We start from the raw sequence: 20,254 nt of genomic DNA on the forward strand, positions 1-20,254 counted from the left end.
ATACATACATACATACATATACACATACATACATATATACATACATACATACATATACACACATACATATATACATACATACATATATATACACACATACATACACACACACACATATACATACATACACATATACATACACACACATATACATACACACACACACATATACATACATACATACATACACACATACACACACATATATACTGCCTAATTAACTTGTAACTCATAGAGCCTATGAGAAGAAGCTGAATCACAGTCACAGTAACTTCACTCAGGCACTTGGTATCCGAGAGGCTTATACTGTACTATCCCATTGTCAACAAGAGGCCTCTCACGAGCGACTTAAAATCTGGCAGAGCGCTGCCGAGCAGGAAGCATTCCGTGGCTCCTCCGGCTGCAAAATTCAATTTCGGGGCACGACTTGACTCGAAACACCTAATAATCCCACGTCACTTGCTGTTCCCAAACTGAACAAGGTCACACTGTGGGACTAGAAACGGAAAGAAGAAAACGGACCATTTTACAGGCATTTATCCGGTCGGGCGATGCATTCAGTCTCCGGCGAGGTGAAGGATTTTTATGGTGAAGAAAGAACAAAATCGCTGAGCAGTTCAAGGACAAAAGGAAAGCAGCTTATTCACCTCACACCTACTGTACAGCTCAGCTGTGAAGTAGCAAACGTGAAAGCAATGGGTGAAGAAAGAAATCTATTAAATTACATAACGTTTTACACGAGCCAGGCTTCCATTCAGATGCATCACAAATCCTAACCGAATTCAAGAAAATCTGCAAATGAATGCTTGTTATTTTTATCCACGATCGTTACGCAATTATTCGGAGTTGGTTTAACGAGATAAGCAGTTGGTGGTTCTCCAGTCAGAAAACCACTGCAGAGTATATAGAGTATATGCAATATATATAACAAAGATTGAATGAGATGTGTTGGGTTGTTCTTAAAGTCACTTGTCTCTACTCTACCCATAATTCACCACAAACTACAGCTGTAGTCTTAACCATGGCGTTGAGGGAGTACAGGATACAGTAAAAATGGATCCGCTGATAGTTCTGGCAGCTCTTACCTGCTACGGAGAGACGGGCCGTCCGGCTGGAAATGGATCCGATGCTGTCGATGGTGGCAACGCACTGATAGGTGCCCTCGTCGGGCTTATTGTGCTTGGAGTGGACCACGTGGGCGAAGAACAGCGAGCCATCGGGAAGTACGCTTCGTCTCTCGTCCGAAACCAGGCTCATGAAGGTGCCGTCTTTCTTCCACTCGATGCGCGCCGGCGTAGCAGCGTCGCTGTGGGCCGAGCAGTTGAGCAGCGCCGAGTTGCCCCGAACGGCCAGTGTGTCCTGGGGCTCCGCCGTGAACCAGAAGGGGCTGAAGGGCTGCGCTGCTGAACCTGGAGGGCAACGGGGGAGAACAGAGATAGTTAGCCGGATGCTCTACGCAGACACTTTGAAAAGTTTAGACAACTTGGGCCTGAGCCGCAAAGAGCAGTAAGTCAAATTAAATCACATAACTGCTTTAAAATATCACCTTTAAACTTGTTTCACATTTATTTTGCAGCAGGGGATACAAGAGAGAGTTGTAAAATGCTGACCGTCACACTTACTGAAGCCACAAGACAAGCGAGTGCAAAAATCACATATCTCCTAGGACGTCATCTGCTACCTTAATGGAACATTTAAAAAACCCATTTCACACAAAACGTGCTGGTGGCTGAAATGAAAGGGACACTGCAGGACTCCAAGTGACCCAAACACTCTCATGAAACGCTTCTGAAGCGAAGCCTCTTTTTGTTCATTCTGCCTTTTCAGCCACTGCGCCTCAGTCTATCCCAGAGACTCCAACAGGCTTTTCATTATGAAACCACAAGCCCCGCTGGAATTGGACGAGAGGAACTGACAAATTTAACCCAGTCTAGCCTCCCCGGCAAGTTAATATCACGTCTTGCTTTATTATAAGTAGAGAGCGCAGCGAAGGAGTAAACACTTTGGAACACGGTTGCCATTTCCTTCCCCGAGCATTGAATGGTAGCATCGCGCTGACATGGATAGTGCCAGAGTCAGGGTAGGTGCAATTGCTTTGCATTTGTCTTCATACATTATTCAAGCACTCCCCCCCCCCCCCCTCCGCAGAGTCACACCGTCGTATTGTTTTGATAAATAACACCAATTATCAGTTCTGTAGGGATCAAGGAGAGCTAGAAAAAATAATTAAGAGGGTATGAAGGTATTTTAATAATGCAGCGAATGGAGTGAAATAAGTGGCGAATGTTAAATGCAGTTTAAAATATGCCTGCTCTCTTCCAAGGAAATGGCACGTCTCCAGGGGAGGGGGGGGACCAGATAGAGAGGAAGACAGAAAAGAGAGATGCTATGTCAATGGTTCAGCTATTGAAACTACGAGGAGGTAATTTCTCTACCTTGCGCTACAAAGTCCCTCGTGTGAGATCCAAAGACAGAATAATGTAATGCGCGGTCCATTACGGTGGCAGTATGGCTGCTTGTCCTCGGTGCACTTAGTTCTCTTGAAAGCACAAACAATTACAGCAGAACGCTGCAGAAAATGACTGAATTGAGTAGATATTTTCCACTTTCACATTAGGGAATAGGGGTACGACAACAAAGCACTTCCGTCCATGCTGTGCTCTCATCGCTGCACTAACCTGATGATGGACAGGGCTAAAATAGAGAAAGAAGAGTGCCCTCATTTGGTGTCAATGGACGGCGTTGGACCTTCGTCACTCTTACTGACGAATCATGGACGGATTGATTAGCCTTCACTGAAGACAAAAAACTTAGAAACATCGTTTCTTAGCTGCCATCTCCCTTAAATCCCTCTCACGGCGGCTCCAGGGCCCTTTTTACACAAGTTAAACTGGCATGTTTCAAATCAGATTTCACTGCAAGTAATCTGCAGCTACAGATGCAAGTAAAGCAACATTACAGGATATCAAACTTTATTAGATCCGCCGATGCAAAGACAGCACAAGCTGCTCATACATACAATATTCTTTTTGTAAAAATCCCCTCAGGCAGCAGTGGATGTGAGATTCAAGTGAATAAACAGCAGTAAGTAAGAAGAAGGATTTGATGCTTCCTACGCCAGCGCAACACATTTCCAACAGCAACTCTGAGCGGTGAGCGAGCGGTTTGAAATTCGACTGAAGTGAGATTTCGGGGGAATCGATAATTCAGGGCAGCCTATAGTGTACATATTGGGCAGAATGTGACAACGGCAGAAAATGTATTTTTCTGATGGTGTACATGACAGATGGAGAGAGACCAGAGTGGAGGCGCAGCGGGGGGGGGGGGGGATTTGTCGCTCCCACAGACCAGAGGCACCACGGCATGCTTAATCATCTCTGCTTTACGCTGCTGGAACAGTGGGTGTGTGGGTTGGACAGAGCTTCCAGGCTGAAGTCTGGCTCCTGTCCAGTCAAAAGACCATCTTCAGCCACTCTCCGAGGAGACCACTGAATGGGCTTGGGGGCCCTGTAGCATCCTATCGGAGCCAAAACAGCCTCCTTTAGCAGCTTTCTTTTTTTTTTTTTTTTATCCCCGTCATAGGAGCAGTAAGGGAGGGCTTAACTTCAGCTCTACTGTCAAACAAAATGGCGAACCATCTGTTTTTCTGCTGCAGACACAACATCCACAGTCGGCAGAGCAGGGCAGGAGACAGACTGGAAGGGTGTGGAGGGTTTGATGGCAAGCTACGGTGCTGGGTTGTGCTCCGCTCTGCTACACTTGATATATGATATGATCTCCACCTGGAATAATTTCCCTCAAAAACTCTATTAAGACCATCAGTGCCAGTCAAAACTTCAGGCAGACAAAAACACATGACGACAGACAAGAAAGCAAACATCGACGCCCCTGGTAGTGACCTAAGTCCAAACTCCAAGGTGGGACAGTGGAATCGATGCTGGACACACACTGCGTCGAGACTGAACAAACATTTTGATGATCAGCTGCCGAAAAGCTTTCATTTTATTCCAAAATGTTTTGTATTTGTTGTAGCATGTAGAGAAACTAGAAATCATGAAAAAAGCTTCCCAGAATAGGTTCGGCTATGGCAACAAAAAGGCTCATTTCATTTATTTCAAACGGTCTCAAATGATTGTTTGAAAAGGAGGTGTAATGTATGAGAGCACATTAACTTCCACCTGTTTTATTTGGTCTCTTAGAAATAACAACAAAGCCCACATATCAACACAGGCCTCTGAACTTCACCCATACCCAAGTTTCACCAAAGGCTGGAAAAATCATCGTCTGTGATTAATATTAAAAAGGTTAAAAAGGCCAAACTGTGCCGGATAAAGCCAACACCTCCAAGGATCCACTGCAGCGTTTGATTGAAAACAAATTCACCAGAAAAAGACAGAAAAACCTCCACAGACTTCAAAACACTTCAACTTCCCAGCCAAAGCCAAGGAAAAGTTTACTTTTGGTAAATAACAAGGTTGCAAGTCAAAAAAATGTCAAAACACCTGCAGCACGAACCGTGTTCTCTTGATGTGTTCTGAAGAGTTGATTGAAAGAAAACTCAGAGCGCATGTTCCCCTACGTCACTACAGCGCAGTGGAAATATCCAAGTAAACCATGAACCAGAACACAAATAAAGAAAAGGGATCTGAAGAGAATTACACAACAACAGAGAATTCTGCTTCTCGTATAGAAACCTTTTGGTCTTGAAATGGTTTTTTTACGGTTGCAATGGAGAACACACACACACACACACACGTGCATCTTTACGGCAGAATTTATTAGCATGGAAAACACTGCAAGCTTTTAACAACACAGCTGCAGTGTTAAAGGAGGAAGGCGGTGTCAGAAAGCACATTACGGTGTGGGAAGTCTAATCTATTCAGGCCCTGCAGGGAGGGAGGGAGCTCCCCCCCCCCCCCCCCCGTTTGTCTTGGAGAAATAGGAACCACCACACCAGGGCAGCCGGTGAGAACGAGGGAGAGGAGAGCAAGGGGCTAGAAAATGAGGTTGTCTACTTGATAAGTATGGGCTGTTACCTCTGTCCCAAATCCACTTTGCTCAGCAGTCATAAAAGGTTTGGGAGCCCAGATTAAGGTGGTGCCCTGATCTCCTGCCTTGCTCTCTCTCTCTCTCTCTCTCTCTCTCTCTCTCACCCTCGCAGTGTCTCCCTTGCTTTCAGATGAGAGAGAAAGACTGGAGACCTGTGAGTTTGTGCTGTATTTCCCATCATGAGCCACTGGCTCACTGGCAACGCTGGCTCAGAGCCAGTGTTTAAAAAGCTTTTTTGGACGTTACATGGCTCCCTGTCAAGGTGACGGGTGTGTGCGCGCATGCGCGCACGCACGTGCGTGCATGAACTCAGGTAACGTGTTCACAGAATGCATGTCAAGATATTTTGGCTGGAGGGCTTCAAACAACTCTGTCATGTCATAAGTAACCTGAACGAAACCTGTGGATAACTCACTCACATGTATTCTCTGACATGGATAAATGTATTTTACCAATGCGGATTACAACTCCTGCAGAAGAATACACAGTGGGTCTCTCACCGTGAGGTGTAATATCTAGAAAGAAGGCAGTAAAGAGGAGTGGGTGAGGGTCTCCATTCCACACAAAGACCCCCCCCTTGTTCTCCTCTATTCTGTCCTTTGCTCAGCAGGAAGCCTCCTCCCTCATTGACCCTGCCGCCTGAGAGGCAGCCTTATCGACTGCCCTCCTTATTGAGCCGCTCTTGAGACAGAGCAGACCCCCTCTCGAAAAACAAGTCGCAATTTCAACAACAGACGCCCTTCTGTGGCTTGGACTCGGCGACGAGTAAATCCTGCAAAGTAAAAGCTAAACAGTCATATTTTCTTACTTATCGTTTATATCGGAATACAATGTGCGCACTCTTCGCTCTGTATTCCTGTTGTATAATGGGTCACTTGAGCCTTCGTCATAAAACAACAAGCAGAGAGCAGAAAATCATTAATGACAGCACATCAAAGATGAATGGAAACCTTCCACGCAGGTAAAGATAGAGGCGGGGGATAGCGTTTAGTAATGAGCCTGAGCTGCTGCCATCCCTCCGCTGTTTGTCCTTCTACCCTCAGCGTCAGGGTCGCTTTAATGACACTAATGGAAATGGTTGTCTCTGCCTCCCCACCCACACTCTACCCCCCCCCTCCCCCCTTCTCTCTTTTCCTTCATCTTCATGCCTCGACTCAGAGTCCATTTCTCTGCAGAATCCTTCATCTTCCCATCTCTCCAAACTCCCGTCTAAAGCCCATCTGTCACCAAGAAACCCCTCAGGGAAATAACAATGATCTTGAGACCAAGTGCGAGGGGACTAGGTGTCTTTAATAGATCAAGAGAAAGAGCTGCAGCGAACTTTCTTTATTCGAGGTATACCTATTTGAGTGGGAAGAGGAAGATGTGTCCTTTTCCTAATCAACGGTTGATTACAGAGGTCTCCTCAAGGATTCCATTATAGAGCGGCTGCAAGTTGAGGCGGCTAGCTTACTTCCTTTCATTTTGTTAAATTTGAAAATTTGGGCACTTGACTTGAAATGAATCAAAGAGGTGAACTTCGGAGTGGAGACACCCATTTCATTAGCATGTAATAGCAAATAAAGGCGATGGGGGCCACATTCATTAGGACCGATTAGTGTTTTCAACGCTGTGAAAGACATTTATCTCTTTAAACCAGAGAAATGACACAATCCCAGACTGGAAGGGTAAACATTAAAGGGAAATTAAAAGGAAGAGAGTCACATTGACGAACTAAAGTAACAACAAACAAAGAATGCACTTCTTTTTCAGATTCGTAGCAGAACTTTGTCGGAGTTAGTGCGGCCAGTCGAGCACTTCTTTGAGGAGTTGCTGCCAGGAACAGTGTCCGACATGCCTGAGGGAGGTAGCTACGATCTGGGATCCCACAACCCGCCGATTCTGGTATTCTCAGCGTTCCACACAGCGGTTGATGAAATGAGGGGTTGAGGCCAAGCCATAAAGGGATGGACGAAATTATCGAGACGGCGAGCGCACATTGGCTGTCCTGCGCTGGCTCCCACTCAGCTGGCAGATTAAAAAGAGGAGAAGATCCAATTTGTTTTTCAGCTGGCGGGTCTCTGTCATCCTGTCTGCTCGCTGCCATTGTAAAACTCTGGAGGCCCCGGAGACAACATGACGGGGTCACAGGCAAGGCCGGGGTCACTGCAACGCCATCGGCTTTGGTTTCACCGAATATGGCCAGAAAACGTCAGTTCGATACGAACGTCCGTCTCTCTTTAATCAGATGAAGAAACGGATCCTACTCAAATGATTTGCCGGTTAATAGGATTAGCAAATTCTTTAAGTCCGGAAAAATATCAAATTCAAACAACCATGTGCGATGTGTTTTCATTCCGTCTTTATGGGAGGACATGGCACTCTTACTATTTAGTAATTGTGTCATGCAATTGTATAACAGTAATTAACGAGCAGCTAATCCCTCTTTCCAAACAACCTCACACACTGACCCCTATTTCCTGTTTGCGGTTTAGCGGTGTTTAGCTCGCGCTCAATTCGAGACAACCTTGGAGACGAGACTCTTGCCGGAGCTTCTTCCACAGTTCCACTTAAAACCAGTTCAAACACTACAAGTTTAAGCAATAAACCGGTCAATGTGAAAGATTTAAATATCCAACGCTCCACTTTTTTGACTGTTCAGACTAAAGAAGCAATATGTGTATTTGGTTCGTGCCCTTTCATGGACTAAACGGTTAAACTGATCGCTTAAAGCATCATCAAAATATGTGTTGGTTGACGCACTCGGCTAAATGAGAACAATGCTCCAGTGTCACCGGGCTCAGCTTCTAAAAAGACACACTGTGCCCTACCAAATCTAGCCCAAACTCTTTGTTGTGTACTTTAAAAAGTCAAAATCCATGACTGAAGAGTACAAGTAGAGGGATTGTCGGGCTGTTGCTGCATCACACCACTTTTCTTACTTAAACTGAGTCAGTGAGACTGAAGATTCCCTTTTTTTCACGTCTCTGAGCGGTGAGCTGAAAAACTGGCTCCTCTAAAAAAAAAAGCAGGGAAATGGCTCTCCAATGCTGAATGATTCATGCTTCGCACTCATTAGCGTGGGCATTCGTTTTTCATCAACGTTAACAACAATTACATTTGGAACCCATGCTTCTGAAATGGGCACATTTGTATTCCTCGGCCATTGGCAGTGCATGTAAGCAGGATATACAGGTAATCAAAATGTGTCCTTAATTATGAAATGCGTGACTTTACAAATGCAAGCCTCTTAATTAAACTTGATCCTACTGACACACGGTCAGCTAGGCTTCAGACATTATTCGACACAACATTAAAGCTGCAGCGACCATGCATGTGTCCTACTGGAGACCATTAACCCAAAAGCAACCCTAAATCGTTTAAATGTATGAATTAAAATGTTACCAAAGCAGCCCTCTTATCATAGGTGAAACAAACCCTGATGGAAATAAATAAACAAAACAGAACACATTAATAAAGTAAACGTCGTGGAAGGGAAAACAAATGATACTGGTTAGCGTAGTATGGCTGAACATAAATACACGGATACACCAACAGTTAAAATATCACTTGAAGAATAGGACAGAGCTCCCAGCAGGCGAGACAGAGATCCAGGAGGGATTGCATAGACGGGGAAACCTCTGTCACCTCCCCTGGTTGGGATAATTAACCAGCACTGATTGAGGCTCAAATTCCCCCTCTTATCCGCCTCCCCACGGGCCCAACGATGAAGGATTGGCCCACCGAGACGACAGCAACGCAGACGAGCACACTGCGAGAGCCGGTTTGGAGACGGTGCGTGGGTACGGTGTGTGAGAAACGTCAAAAAAAACACCGTCCTCGTGGTGAATAATTGGAAAGCAAAAACGGCGAGAAACAACATATTTCTTGGGCTAAATGGGAACCCACAGAGCAGTCAGACTAAAGGTTAAAACCGTCACTTAATGTCTGGATTTGAGAATTGGGCTAACCTTTTCTGGTTGTTAGAGAAAGCCGACTTAAAAAGCTCACCGTGGCGGCAGACGCCATTATCTGCCGTTTTTCTTTTTTGAGTGAGATGCTCTTTAAACCGAACTCGCAAGGAAACCGTCAGGTGCTGAGACAAACGATGCACTTAAAATACTGCCGGGAAACAACACTGTTCAGTTTCAGTAAGTGCCGCCATGCACGAGTTGGCTGATGCGGTCGTAAAAAAAAAAAATAAATTAAAAAAATCAGGAAGCGGTGGGCCAACGCGGCCAGGAAGTAGACGACATGCCGGGCAGATTGGGCCCGGTTCCTGCTTTCTCCATGAACGGCACCAGATGAGATAGTCATCCGAGAGAGGAAAGCTCATTCGTCTTGCCACCCACAGGCTCCGCCCCCAACCCCACCAACCCCGATGCTAAAGAAAACCATGTGGCTGTAATGAGATATCCTATAGATTTCTTAATGAAACACAATATTGCATTCTCTTGCCCCTGGTTTTATTTTCATTTTTTTTTTTTCCGCTATCACACTCACTCACACTCGCACATGCACGCAGAGAGGAAAGAAAATCAATATAATCCAGTACGTCTCGCAAAGTCAAACACCCGGCAATTTATCAGCGTTAGATTTCAATGTCTGGATCTTTGGCCTATCTCGTCCTTGACTGCTGTCATTTTGTTAATCGTAACAGAGAAGAATTGAAAGGGGTTCGCGTACAGCACAGTTTCCCCTCACTGGGAGGTAACAGTTAAGTACAGCATCTGGTACTCAGAGCCGGCACGAGTCTACCAGAGGTCACATCCAGCCGTTCGCTTGATCACAGTCTCTGGCTCAGCCTCCTTTGAGCGGTCAAGTGTGGCCAATCTGCCCTCCGATAAGCTCGCTGCCAATTACCAACCCCAGACACAAAAACATTTCAAACTCTCAATTTCCAGCCCCCGCTTGTTAAGTTAAGATAAGCATCTGCTTGTAAAGTCTGCTAATTACAACGAGACAGCCGAGTCAATCTCCTTTCAAATCCCCGATGGACATTAACAGACTATTGCACTGACCAACCATTGTAGTATGAACATAAATGATTGAATTCATTTTTTCTTTTAAATCCCCAACGTTTTGACATGTTCTCCAATTTGTACCTTCGCCCTCATCAGCAGTTTCTTTCTGCACAATCACCGCATCATTCTGCTCCGTCGACTCTTAAACAGACTTATATAGGCAGTGCACTGTATGTATATACATATATGCAGGACTTCCTGTCCTTTGCTCTTTTCACAGTGAGTTAAATGCAGCATCAAAGCTTCTGGCGAAGAGGTGCCGTTAGCGGACTGCTGATAAAAGAGCAGCCAGTCGCAGCATGTTCGCAGCGATTTGGAGGAAACCATTTAACACTGGAGCACGGGAGAGATCAAAGCCTTTGAGCCAACACTGGGAAGGAGACTCAATTACTATTTTACTTGAAACCGGATGTTACCCTTCCAAAAAAAAAAAAAAAAAAAAAAAAAAAAAACTTAAAATAACTGTGGACAAATTATCCAGGGCAACATGGAGAAGCAGGGGCACAAAGGGGAACGCTATGTGAAGGCAGAACAGTGATAATGGTGCAGTTAAGTGTGGTTACGGGGGTTAAGTGTTTGCACCAGGGGCGCAGTTAGATTACAAAATGAAGCGGCTGTGTGAGGCATAAAGGGAGGTCTCTTAGATATTATTAGTGTACAAGACTGTCAAGCTCCCTTTGAAGTCATGAAAGCATCTTTTTTTTTTCTGGAGAGAAGCACTTTATTTGAGTGCACTTATATTACCTCCAACTTCCAGCCTGCCGACACTGGTCAACTCCTCGGTCACTCCTCAGATGTTTCTAAGCAGAAATATCTTAAAACCACAACAAACTCGGGTTCACCAGGTCACAAAGTAGACTAAAACACATACATGCTCCCAATGTACAGTTTCATTTCTAACACCTATTTTTCTGTTCAGGTTTCCTGTCAATTTCCAAAATGTGACAAAGCAGAAAAGGCTGTTAAAAATCTATTTGGATGAGGAGAAAGGACATTTCTTTACTCACTGCAGTAGGAGCAGGAATGGACCTCCAATGTACCAATATTTATTATGCATCTGGAAACAGCCGACGCTATATTGTTTGGAAGTCAGGCAGCGATGGTGTTAAGTTAGTGCAAAAAGAAGTTAAGCCTAAGTTAGAGTTAAGAGCAATACGATTCGTCGGTTGATCCCCTCCCTTTTTTCTCTCGTACCTTGGGGACCCTCTCACCGGTTCATTCAGCACGTCTCCCCGTTGGTGCATTTATTTTCATTCCAGCCTGTCCACTCCTGTTCAACCAAAACACTTCTTTGTTTGCACCTTTGTTCCACCGCAACCAGTCATTCTCTTCTTCGCGCTCCAACACCGAGTGCGAGGCCCCTCGCCAGTCTCCAAGGGCGCAACAGCAACAACAACAACAACAAAAGAGCTCGGGAGGATGTCGTGGCTCTGGTGGCACGGACAGGAGGTGAAGTATGGCATACATATCAGCCGTTAACAAAGAATCGCATCACCACACATCCTCACAAAAAAAAAAAAAAATCTGCATTCTTGGTCACGGAGAACAATTTGGATGTAAATACATGCCTGCGACCCCTGTTGATAACCATTTTACGAAAGCGTCTCTCTTTCTTTTTCCCGCCCAACAGAGGCTGAGCACCTGTCACATAGTGAGCTTATCTCTGGTCTCAGTCCTGACGGATCAGACGGCGGGAGCTGCCCAGGCTGCTGTGGATGCTAATGTGGATCATATTGCAAAGTGAGGACAAGGTGCAGTGATGTGGCAACAAGACAAGAGTGATGTTTTGTTTTTGTTTTGTTGTGCAGTCAAGACTTCAGGTAAAAATCCAGCAGGACAAAACAAGGTGAATGTCACTCACTGAGCCTGTGCGTCTCAAAAAGACAGAGAGAGAGAGAGAGAGAAAAGTCATTTGTTTACAAAGAGAATTATAGCTATATGGCCTCAATCAGTCTGTCTTAGATAAGAGCACAATGGAAAAAGAGCCTTGTGTCCCGGCAGCCACAAAAGGACGGAGTGACTCACTCACAATGGGTATCATTTCTCACTGTCCAATCATTTTTACAACAATATAACGGTATACGATATGAGGTGCGCCGTCATTCTTAAGCTTGCACTATCTGAATTTTACAGACAAGAGGCTTTTGATGACATGATATTAAAAGGATAAAACCAGCAAATGGATTCAGCCGAAAATGTCACCCTGACAAACACGGACTTAGTGGAGCTCTCGAGGTCAAAATCAAAGACAGAGCAGCAGTAACTTTTTGTTTGCCAAAGAAACTAGTTTTACTTACCGACAGTAACTTTTAGAGTTCTTCTTATACCAACGTATCGGAAAAGCCTCCGATACAGCCTCAAATGTTGGATCGGGTATCGGCGAGTATGCGAGTCTATGCACCAATTAGATATGATAAATCATACATCAGCTCATTTATGAAACACAGGAACAACATCAACACGTGTCACTCGCTACCCAATTTTATGTGTAAACTAGTACTACACTACGTGGCTGAGCACTCTTGTTCACCCTATTTTTTCACTGATAATGCTACAATGTAAACAACAAATCGAGTTAAATCGGCCGGAGGAGAGCTTGTTAACGTTAGCAGCACAGTCCTGCAGAGCTGAATGACAGAGCTTAAAGCTGTTACCGGGAGTCTATTGAGTTACATTATGATGCGTTCAGGCTCCATTCAGTAAAAGTGTGTATTAAGCGAAGATAAGGCTGGGCAATACAGCCGAAATATATAAAGGATATAGGTCATTTCATATCACGATAACGATGTATATGATAACATATCAGGATATAGTATGTTTCTGGTAAAGTCCATAAATAAACACATGGTTTTATATACTCTTCTGGGAAGTTTTTTCTCATTTAATCAAGAACATTAAGGAAAAATAATCAGATTTTCTAAATTATTTTTAGTTTGTATGTGCTTATCAATTTAGACAATATAATTGTGTACCACCATATCTTGATATACGACTTCAGCGCCATATTAAATTGAAAGACAATAAATTATCATATTGAATTATTGCCCAAACCTAGGCGAAGGTAAATCATAACATTATCATGAGTTCAAATGTACTCTTGTAAAATGTTTTTGGCGAGAAACTCAATTTCAAGTTCATGGATATAAATCGGTATCGGGAAGGAAAAAGAAATATCGGAACATCTCTAGTAACTGCTTTAGATGCTGTATATTAATAGCTTTAACATGCTGCGTTTGCAGCCATGGGTTTGTGTTTGAGGACTTCAGGCTGAAAGCAACAGAGAGACATTACTTGCTTCCTCAGTGGTGGCTCATTTGTCAGCAGCAATTATACCATATTATCAGCATCAATTTGGCAGTCGTCCGCTGACAAAACACCGCTATCTGTGCAACGGCTGGTGCGTCTCAGCGTCATCGAGTTAGATAGATGAATCCCATTTCCTGTACACTGATAGATTGTATCAGAGCTCCATCGTGTGATGTGATTACTGTGTGCGTGTGTGCTCCTGCAACCACCACAAAGCAAGAGATTTAGCCCAGCAAAGGGACTCCCCCTCTCACCTTTCTGTCTGCATGCATCTGTCCCCCTCACAATAAAAACACAGGAAGCAGAGAGCATGAGCACTTGACACAGACTTGTCCTGTGGCAGATTTGATCAGAGCGCAGCTGAAATTCCCCCTCGTACGTCAGCCAAGGTGTGTAAACGGTCAACCGCTGAGCCCGGCCTGCTTGTATGCAGGTGTTTACAGTACATCATAACCGGGAGTAATCTCCTCCAGAGCTATCTGGTCCGAGTCTCCCCCCCCCGCCCTTTACCCATCCTCGCTTCCAAAACCAAATCAGGCACGGGTGAAGTTTCGTCACTATTGGCTCAAATGTGGCAGTCGAATCTGCTTACTGGTCTACATATTAAGCTCTCTTATCAAACTTATCAGTGAGGCTCGTATCAAAAGGAGCATCAATAATAGATGAGAGGATTATGTATTTAATATGCTACATATAGCTCACGCGGTACAGCAGCCATAAATAATTCACTGGAAAGGTATTAGATAGGGGCCTGCTTATCGCTGAAGCAACACTTTTCTGTCATGCTGAGGTGTGCTTGACAGCCGTCTCCCAGATGAAAATCGCACACCGATATCAGTTGAGAAAACTTTATTGAGAACAGACTTTGTAGGTATGATGAATAATTGTGTGTTTTTCGGCTCGAGGTATTGACCCACTCAGCGCTCGCCAACTACAGCACACATCGCTCCCCAAACAAGAGTGTTTCTCAATGATTTCTTACCTACAATCCTGATGTATAATGAGGTATGTTCCCGAGTGTGTGTCTGCCTGTGTATCCACGTCTCAGGCAAGCCGAGCTGTTGAGTAAATAAGTGGCTGAGTGGCAGCAGCTGATGAGCAGTAATGATTTGTGTGCAGTGCAGTGCTCCCCCCCCCTTTCCCCCTCGAGGGTTTCATGCACACCCCCCCACAGACCCACCAGGCCAGGGCGAGAGCTGCAACCAGAGGGGCACGCTGGCCCTGAACCCATCTAATCCTCGACACAAGAATAAGGCCCCCGCGAGTGTGTGTACACCTTTGTGCGCGCGTGTGTGTGTGTGCGTTTTTCATGGAGCATGCAGCAGCACCCCATGAATGTATAAATATACAAGTAGCTGCTGTCCCTAGTCAGCTCCGTGTGTGTATGTGTGTGTGTGCAAGGCTGACTGGAGGTTAACTAGAGAACACATCTGCTGAGGCTTATTTGTTAGCAACAGCGACTAGCACAGATAAACTGTATACTTCACTAAAAGATAATAACAGTAAACATAATGATGTTAAATTCAGGGTGACGTCCATGTGCAGCTGATGGAGCCTTGCAGGCTACACGGCAAAAGCAAACAGAGTCAGTCAATTTACATCCAGACTGCAGTCGCTTCCAGCCTAATCTTTCCTGATCAAACAATTTACCGTCTTCGCCGGCTGGGGGAAGCGACGTCGAGAGTGCGTGAGACTTTAAGCTCTGGGAAAACAAAAATACTATTAGTCACCACAAATAGTTTTCGTGTTTAATAGCCTCTCTCGACCGGAGTGCTTCTCACTGGGTTCCCTTGTCCGCTCCATCACGTCCGAGTGTTTAGTTAAATTATTAATGCCGCCCCTCGCCTGGCTGCAGGTTAGCCAAAAGGCAGCGCGGTAGTATGTAGTGCGCAGAGGCCACTTCAGCACTTGTTTACATGCTGGATGGGGAATGTGATTGAGTGTTCACCTGCTAAACGGCCACAGTGATGCCACGGTTCCTATGGATTTACTTGTATACCCGAAGCATTTAATATACATGCGTCTCCTGTACATAAAACACAATACAGGTGTAAATCCACATGTGGAGCGCACCCAAATGGATTGGAAATTCATGGCCGTGGCTCGCGGAGGGTCTGTGATTAAACCGAGCACCGCGGGAAAGCTGGATGTGCACACGCTGTGGCACCAGCTGTGGTGCAGTGATACAAGGAGCGGCCTGCCCACTGGAATTAGCGCCGAACGCAGAGCACGGTTATCTTCACGGGCAGGTAACAGCTCCACTCTACGCTGCTAGCTTGGGCCGCTTAGACAAAAGTACACAAAGAGAAAATGCAGATGACGGTGGTTTAAGAAGAAGTGTCGTTAAGGGGCTGTCTCGGTACACCTTTAATAACATCTAGGTTTCTGTGGCTACACTGGGTCCAACCTCTTTTACTTGAAAATGTTTCTACATTCTCCGCAGGCTGATCACAAACACGATTACACTGAGCAGAAATAGACAGTTTTTATATATATATTTACATGTATGTGTTATACTGAGGCTATGATACAGGCCACACATTTACTACAAAGAAAAACAGGGAATTACAATATTTGGATACAGTTTAAAGTATTTGTGACAAGAGCTTTGCGTCTCAGGCGAGAGCACCATGCTATAAAAAGTGGTGGAAAAGGGGATTTTAGTGGCTTTATCTGACCCCAACTCTGCTTTTGATGGGTGGTGGGGATCCAGGGGGCACCTTTGTTCAAGCGTTTACGCTCTGACACTTTAGAGAAAAACTATGAGAGTGATTTGGGAAAGGCAGCGCGTGTGTGCGTTGTGTGTTGTAAGATGGGGGGGGGACTAGTTTTAACCACATCCATTTGGTTTCCTGTCATGAGCACAGACAGCATAAAGAGCTAAAAGAAGACCAGCTCTGATGGGGGATTATGGTAATCGGCACCTAAGCAAAAGAGAACGGAGCAAAGCTAACAGTCGCCGCTCTTACCCGGCACACGAACTCGACTACAACAGTGTGCAGAACATTTTTGAAAAACTCGTACGAAATGCAGACAAACATTCGCGAACATCACCTGAAGGCATGACGTTGTTGTGCTCAGCTTTGCCTTGGAGCTCGTCACAATTTCTGTCACATGAACCCGTTTGTACGTGCCTCTGGGACCTTGATAATTAGCTCTGACGTTCAATCTATTTTAGGGACTAGCCGAAGCGCTGGCAACTGTGCACCATCACTGCTTAATACTGTACATGAAAGGCCTCGCTGAATGATGAATCAATCCATTAGCATTGGGCTTCTGGAGTGTTACAAGACGCCTGGGCTCTGTTTTCTCCTTTTCTTTCGGTGCTCGTCGGGAGGGAGGAGGAGCGGCTGTCGCGTTGAAAGGCAGGGGTGATAATTGGTCCTGGCTCTTTTGATGTTCAGACAACGGCATAATCCGTACTAATCATATTAAAAAGGGACCCTGTTTGGCCAGCAAGGGCCATGCAGCTATGGCCAAGATATAGGTAATAGTCCCTGGCTTCAATCGGAACATGTAGTAAGAAGCAGCAAGCTGGCCCTCTAATTGGCTGCGATTAAGAAAATTGCCCTCTATTCTGGCTCTTGGTCGCTTTTAATGTCCACATTACCCGCAGGTGTATTGTCTTCATGTCTGACATCATCTCACCGTTAACCTTCCAGCATTCATCCTTTGAATTCGGGCAAGAAAAAACAAATAAAAAGGAAAGACATCAATCTTAAAAAGGTGAAAGGCTTAATGAAAAGGTTCAAAAGAGCTCTTAGAAGTGTGCAGCTTGTCATGTCAGCAGGAGGACAAAGGAAGGAGACGGGAGGATGAGGCAGTCTGGGACCATGTGTCCACACCCCGGGGTGCCCTGCAGATGATCCCGCTGCACCGAGAGGCCAGTACGGCATTTCCTGCTCGCTCCCTGGAGCTCGGCACGGCACAGGATGTGTTGTGGGCATGTGGCAGCCAGAGTCTCTGTTTAGCATACGAGGGATTTGCCTATTGATTTTCACAGCAGTCGAATCTCACAAATTAGCAGTTCGTCCCAGTTTCTGAGAGCAAAATTACCACTTGCAATTATGTTTCATCAGCTCACAAGGGGGAGGAACATCTAACTGGCTTGATGCGAGTAGTTAGTAGACAAGCATTTGGACACCTGCGAGGGATTTAGACATCACAAACACTGCTTCATCAGCGGTTTAGAAACTGAAACGGTACAAAACATTAACTATGAAATGCTTGTCTTTAGAAATACAGGCGTGAATTATGTCCACAGAGGCTGTCTATGAGGAATACTACTGTACAAAGCACAGGCACAGCGGTGTTAATCCCTCAGCAGCACTACTATGTTCCTTAACAGTGAAGCATGCAAATCCCAGCGCACACGCACACGCACACGCACAGACACTCAGTACAAATGCTGTCAGACAATCAAGCAGCAAAGTCTACTACTTCTCTATGTTCTTTATTCAAAGATGGGCACAAGCAGACGTGCACACAGCCCTCCTAAAAAGCAGACTTCATGTCTTTACATCTTTTTTGTTTTCAAGTGGCACCATCCACCAACGAGCATTACACTGTCAGTGGAGTGACTGTCTGTTAAGAGTCTGGTATAACAGGCGTGAAGAGATGCTCTCTCTCCGTCTCTCTGATCCCATGCGGGCCAACATGTTACTAGCGGTTTATTAGTGTTCAAGGGTTTTCTTGTGTGATTTAGCACCTGGCTTCATACTCCAATCAGCATCTCAACAGAGCTGCTAAAAATAAACATTTTCATTCATCTGAAAGGATAAAAAACGAACTACTAGCAGACGTCCATTGTAGATATTTCAGGAGTAATTCTCTACAACAACTTAACATCAAATTTCATTATTTACTATTTTTTAAGTGCTGGATGCCTAAAGATAAAGGTAACTGCCTCACTGCTTTACAACACACCTTCATCAAGCTGTTGATCTGACATGACAAGTGGTTGAAATGTGTCCGATATGTCCCGTTTTATTCTTCCAATTACAGTAAATCCTCGTTTGGCCGAGAAAAGATAAACATCCATACTTGCTCTGAGCTTTGTGCTTCTTTGTTTTTAAATTCAATGATGGGGAATCCGTTGAATGCATTAAGATAAGGATTTATAATATAATGCTATTAATTATGGGATTCTAATTAATTTACAAACATTTTAATTACACAGATTAGCTTGTAATTTGCTTTTAAATCAACTACGGCGCCCACTTTGCCACGATCCCCAATGTAATCTTCCAATCAAACTGGCCCCGTCTATAAGTGTGTGTGTGTGTGTGTGTGTGTGTGTGTGTGTGTGTGTGTGTGTGTGTGTGTGTGTGTGTGTGTGTGTGTGTCTCTCAGAAGAGGACGACAACGAGGGGAGGGGGGCTCTGGCATTGTTGTAGGAATCAAATAGCGTTGCCATGGCGACCCTCTGGCAGTCGCAGCCTCTTTGCAGTAACCAGAGAGTAGAGACCACCAGGGACCCCCCTCACCCCTCTAGCACGTTTGTTCGAGGGGTCGCAGGGATCCAACCGGGGTGTCTGGCATTGGTGAAGGGGTTGTCCTTTGAACAAGACAACCACAAGCGATAGACCCGCTATAAAAAAAAATGAGTTTCAATTCTCATCTCCGAGTTTGCCTTCAAACAGCAGCAGCGTCCAACACAATGAGCCAAAACAAGAGCTGGAGCCTGTTGATAGACATTTGGAGAGCTGGAGGATGGAGAGTAGAGGGGGGGGGAGCCACACTTTCAAAATAACTAGCTCCACCCACACAAAATCACTCTCACACCAACCCCCTCCTCTGCCTAACACAGGTGGGTATTGTCTGCAGCGTGGGGCGCCCCTGGCAGCCAGCCAGCTCGGCTCAGTCACCGGGCCGGTCCTGCTTCAGTCGACTGGCTGCACGGGTCCGCCATGGCAGACTGAGCGCTCCCCCCATAAGCAGCTTTTAACCGTTACCTTTCCATCGGGGAGTTTCAGGCCTGAACATTTGCGCTCAGGTCAGAATTAGAAAAAGAGAGAATGCCATTTTTGATGTTATCAAAACAATCTTTCAACATGTTTAAACGTAAAACTTTCCCTTTTGGAAATAATCAGAAATCTACATGCACGATTACATTGTCGACAATGTCCCCACAGTGGAAGGTCTTCCACTGCTCGGGCTGGCTACCTGGGCAGACTTTCATGCTCCCCGAGGAGTCCTGCTGGATCTTTTGATTCACCAGACCGCAGAGAAAACTCTTCAATGCCTCTTTGTTCTCTTGTGGCAATGGCAGGTCAGTTAAAATAAGGAGACCAGCGTTCAGCAAAGGAGAATGTCGGGATGGTGAAGCAAAAAGAAACTGGACGAAACCGGTCACTGATTAACCAGTTAGAAGAACACCGCTTGTTCTACTTTGTGGAAACTGCACGGATGATCACAAAAAAAGCTTTAAGCAGCAAAAATGTATAGATATTATCAAATGATGTAATTATTTCACTCTAGAAATGTATTTTTGAACCACTGAAAATATGGAAAGAGCAAAACTGTGCATGTGGGAGGGTTGTGTGTCTACATCAAAGAAATCCACAAGTTAATGAAATCAACATGTCAGAGGAGCAGTGAACCACCTGCATGTGTCAGTGAGGACACACAGATACACGTGTGACTATGTTAACAAGCAGTATAAAAATAAAAAGGGCTTCTGTCTGCTGCAGCACAATCTCTCTAATTACACAGCCCGTGTCATTTTAAGGATGTGCGCTGGAAGCTGTTGGAGTGCTTGTGTGAGCGCAATCATCTAATAGTCACTTCTGAGGTAAAAATCCGGCTAGTGCTTCAGCTAATGAGGACAATGCTTTGGCAAAAGTTTTTCAGCATTAAAAAAACCCGATATTATGCTCTATTACATATCAGTCTGT

At 45.0% G+C, this 20,254-nt stretch overlaps 1 protein-coding gene across 14 annotated transcripts in view; it reads right to left on the bottom strand.

Annotated features, from left to right (window-relative positions):
- Window positions 1-20,254, bottom strand: part of neo1a (neogenin 1a) — a 167,935-nt gene that overhangs the window by 115,235 nt on the left and 32,446 nt on the right. For all 14 annotated transcript variants that reach the window (XM_031848564.1, XM_031848568.1, XM_031848563.1 and 11 more), the window contains exon 2: window positions 1,086-1,409. In XM_031848564.1, coding sequence (XP_031704424.1) covers window positions 1,086-1,409 — 324 coding nt within the window. The remainder of the gene's footprint in view (window positions 1-1,085; window positions 1,410-20,254) is intronic.

Source organism: Anarrhichthys ocellatus, unplaced genomic scaffold, assembly GCF_004355925.1.
Source record: "Anarrhichthys ocellatus isolate YVR2014 unplaced genomic scaffold, GSC_Weel_1.0 scaffold8, whole genome shotgun sequence".
Taxonomy (NCBI): Eukaryota; Metazoa; Chordata; class Actinopteri; order Perciformes; family Anarhichadidae; genus Anarrhichthys; species Anarrhichthys ocellatus.